This window comes from Engraulis encrasicolus, chromosome 5, assembly GCF_034702125.1.
Source record: "Engraulis encrasicolus isolate BLACKSEA-1 chromosome 5, IST_EnEncr_1.0, whole genome shotgun sequence".
Lineage (NCBI taxonomy): Eukaryota > Metazoa > Chordata > Actinopteri > Clupeiformes > Engraulidae > Engraulis > Engraulis encrasicolus.
Window position 1 is genome coordinate 45998722 of NC_085861.1, and position 2500 is coordinate 46001221.

Sequence of the window (2500 nt, forward strand, 5' to 3'; positions counted from 1 at the left end):
CCACGGGCCAAGAACCATCAGGCGAGGAGTTCAACACGCTCCCTATACTGTATGCTCTGATTGGTTTTTGGGGGTTTGTGTGTGTGTGTGTGTGTGTGTGTGTGTGTGTGTGTGTGTGTGTGTGTGTGTGTGTGTGTGTGTGTGTGTGTGTGTGTGTGTGTGTGTGTGTGTGTGTGTGTGTGTGTGTGTGTGTGTGTGTGTGTGTTCTGAACACCTCAAAGGAAACCAGCCTATCAGCCAAAGCTATTTCATTACTCTGGCAACCACGGCCGTTATAATAAATGCTTTTCACAGCGCAAAACTATTGGGACTATAAATAACCAGGTATTCGTGTAAAAGTCAAAATCTTTAAAATCTGCGGCTAAAACTACTGTTGGATTGCTAAATGGGCAGATCACTGGACGATATATTACCTTACCACTTTAAATTCTTCTGGCAATTTGATGCTAATCTTCTCTGTAGTGTTCCAAATTCAGTGTGTGCTGCTGGAGTGAGTACAATTTACTACTATACTATATTTGTGCTCTATACACTGTACTGCATTGCACTCCAGTGAGATTACTGCATTGCACTCCAGTGAGATTACTGCATTGCACTCCAGTGAGATTACTGCATTGCACTCCAGTGAGATTACTGCATTGCAGTCCAGTGAGATTACTGCATTGCACTCCAGTGAGATTACTGTACTGCACTATAGTGAGATTACTTGCGCACAGTTGTGAAAGTGAACTGACAGCCAGCCATAGCATAGCATTACATTTCCATTACATTGCATTGCATTACATTACATTACATTACACTTAGCTGACATTTTTATCCAATGTGACTTACAGTTGTTGTTGAGTATAGTATTACGTTGGTTACATTTCCTAAAGCAGTATGAGGTTACAAGGGTTACAAGGGCACCTCAGCCATGGAGTGAGGTAGCCAGTGGTAGGGTGGGATTCAAACCTGCAAGTGATAGTGTGTGTGTGTGTGTGTGTGTGTGTGTGTGTGTGTGTGTGTGTGTGTGTGTGTGTGTGTGTGTGTGTGTGTGTGCGTGTGCGTGTGCGTGTGCGTGTGCGTGTGCGTGTGCGTGTGCGTGTGCGTGTGGTGGGTGTGATCTGACCTCGGTGGGGGAGCAGAAGTCAGCGGAGGGGCTGCAGGTGCTGGTGTCGGGGGGCATGGTGCCCGCGCTGCTGGGCACGGGGGAGGAGGGGCCAGCACCACCGGTGGCAGCGGCCGCGGCGGCAGAGGAGGGGGCGTCCGGAGGGAAGCTGGAGGTCTGGCGGAGGATACCCCTCCTCTGCAGACGAGACCAGGTGGAGCTCCAACTCAGGAACAAGTCATACAGCAACTGAATCTGAGAGATGGAGAGAAATAGGGAGGGATGGAGGTGGAGAAAGACATAGAGAGAGGGAAGGTTAAGGAGAAGGGAGAGGAGGGAGGAGAGTGAGGGGGAGGGAGAGGGAGAGTGAAGGAGAGCAAGACAAAAAGAGAGAAAGACAGGGAGATGGAAATGCAGAGATAGCGGTAGAGAAAGAGAAAGAAAGAGAAATGGAGAAAGAAAGAGGTAGAAAGACAGAGAGGAAAAGGCAAAGGGAGAGAAAGAGGGGGGAAATTAACTTTGAGCAGTTTCAGATGTTTCCGGGCATTGTATCAAATAATGTGTTCTACAGCATTATAAAATTCTTTGAATTCCACATCCTATTCTATGGACTCTGATGTTCTCTGCCTTCCATCCTCCACACCCAAATAGTCCCCAGTGCAATAGCATAGTGGCCGTGATTGCGAGGCTTTATAAAAAGCACGACTACAATTACGGATATTTTACGCAAATCGATAATAAACGGTCATCCGTGACTGAAACACAGGCCTGGTCCAAATGAAATCCACATTTTGTTAAGCTGCAGAGAGAAACACATGCAGATGAAACGCAGAGAGAGGGGAACAATGGAAAGGAAAATAATGATCGAAAAATGACCCAATAAATTGTAAAAATAAATTCTGGTGGTTCTGATAAGACACGGTAAGCTTTGCCTAACTGGGATATCCTGGGTGAGGGAGTAATAGGAGACAAGCTCATGAAATGCATTTCTTTGTGTTTTTTGTGTATGTGGTTGTGTGTAGGTCCGGTGTGTGTGTGTGTGTGTGTGTGTGTGTGTGTGTGTGTGTGTGTGTGTGTGTGTGTGTGTGTGTGTGTGTGTGTGTGTGTGTGTGTGTTATGAAGCAGGGTTAGAATGTGGTGTGGGCCTCAGTGGTGATTAGGGCTGATTAGGCCTGGCAGGTTTATGGACATGTAATACCGTGCCTTGTTAAGACGCAGCTCACTCAGGAAACATTAGGCCCAGGACACACACCTCATCACTCACACACACACACACACACACACACACACACACACACACACACACACACACACACACACACACACACACACACACACACACACACACACACACACACACACACACACACACACACACACACACACACACACACACACACACACACACACACA

At 47.1% G+C, this 2500-nt stretch overlaps 1 protein-coding gene across 1 annotated transcript in view; it reads right to left on the reverse strand.

Annotated features, from left to right (window-relative positions):
* Positions 1-2500, reverse strand: part of LOC134449561 (intermembrane lipid transfer protein VPS13B-like) — a 646790-nt gene that overhangs the window by 301821 nt on the left and 342469 nt on the right. The window contains exon 25 of the mRNA XM_063199569.1: positions 1109-1342. Within this exon, the coding sequence (XP_063055639.1) occupies positions 1109-1342 (234 nt within the window). The remainder of the gene's footprint in view (positions 1-1108; positions 1343-2500) is intronic.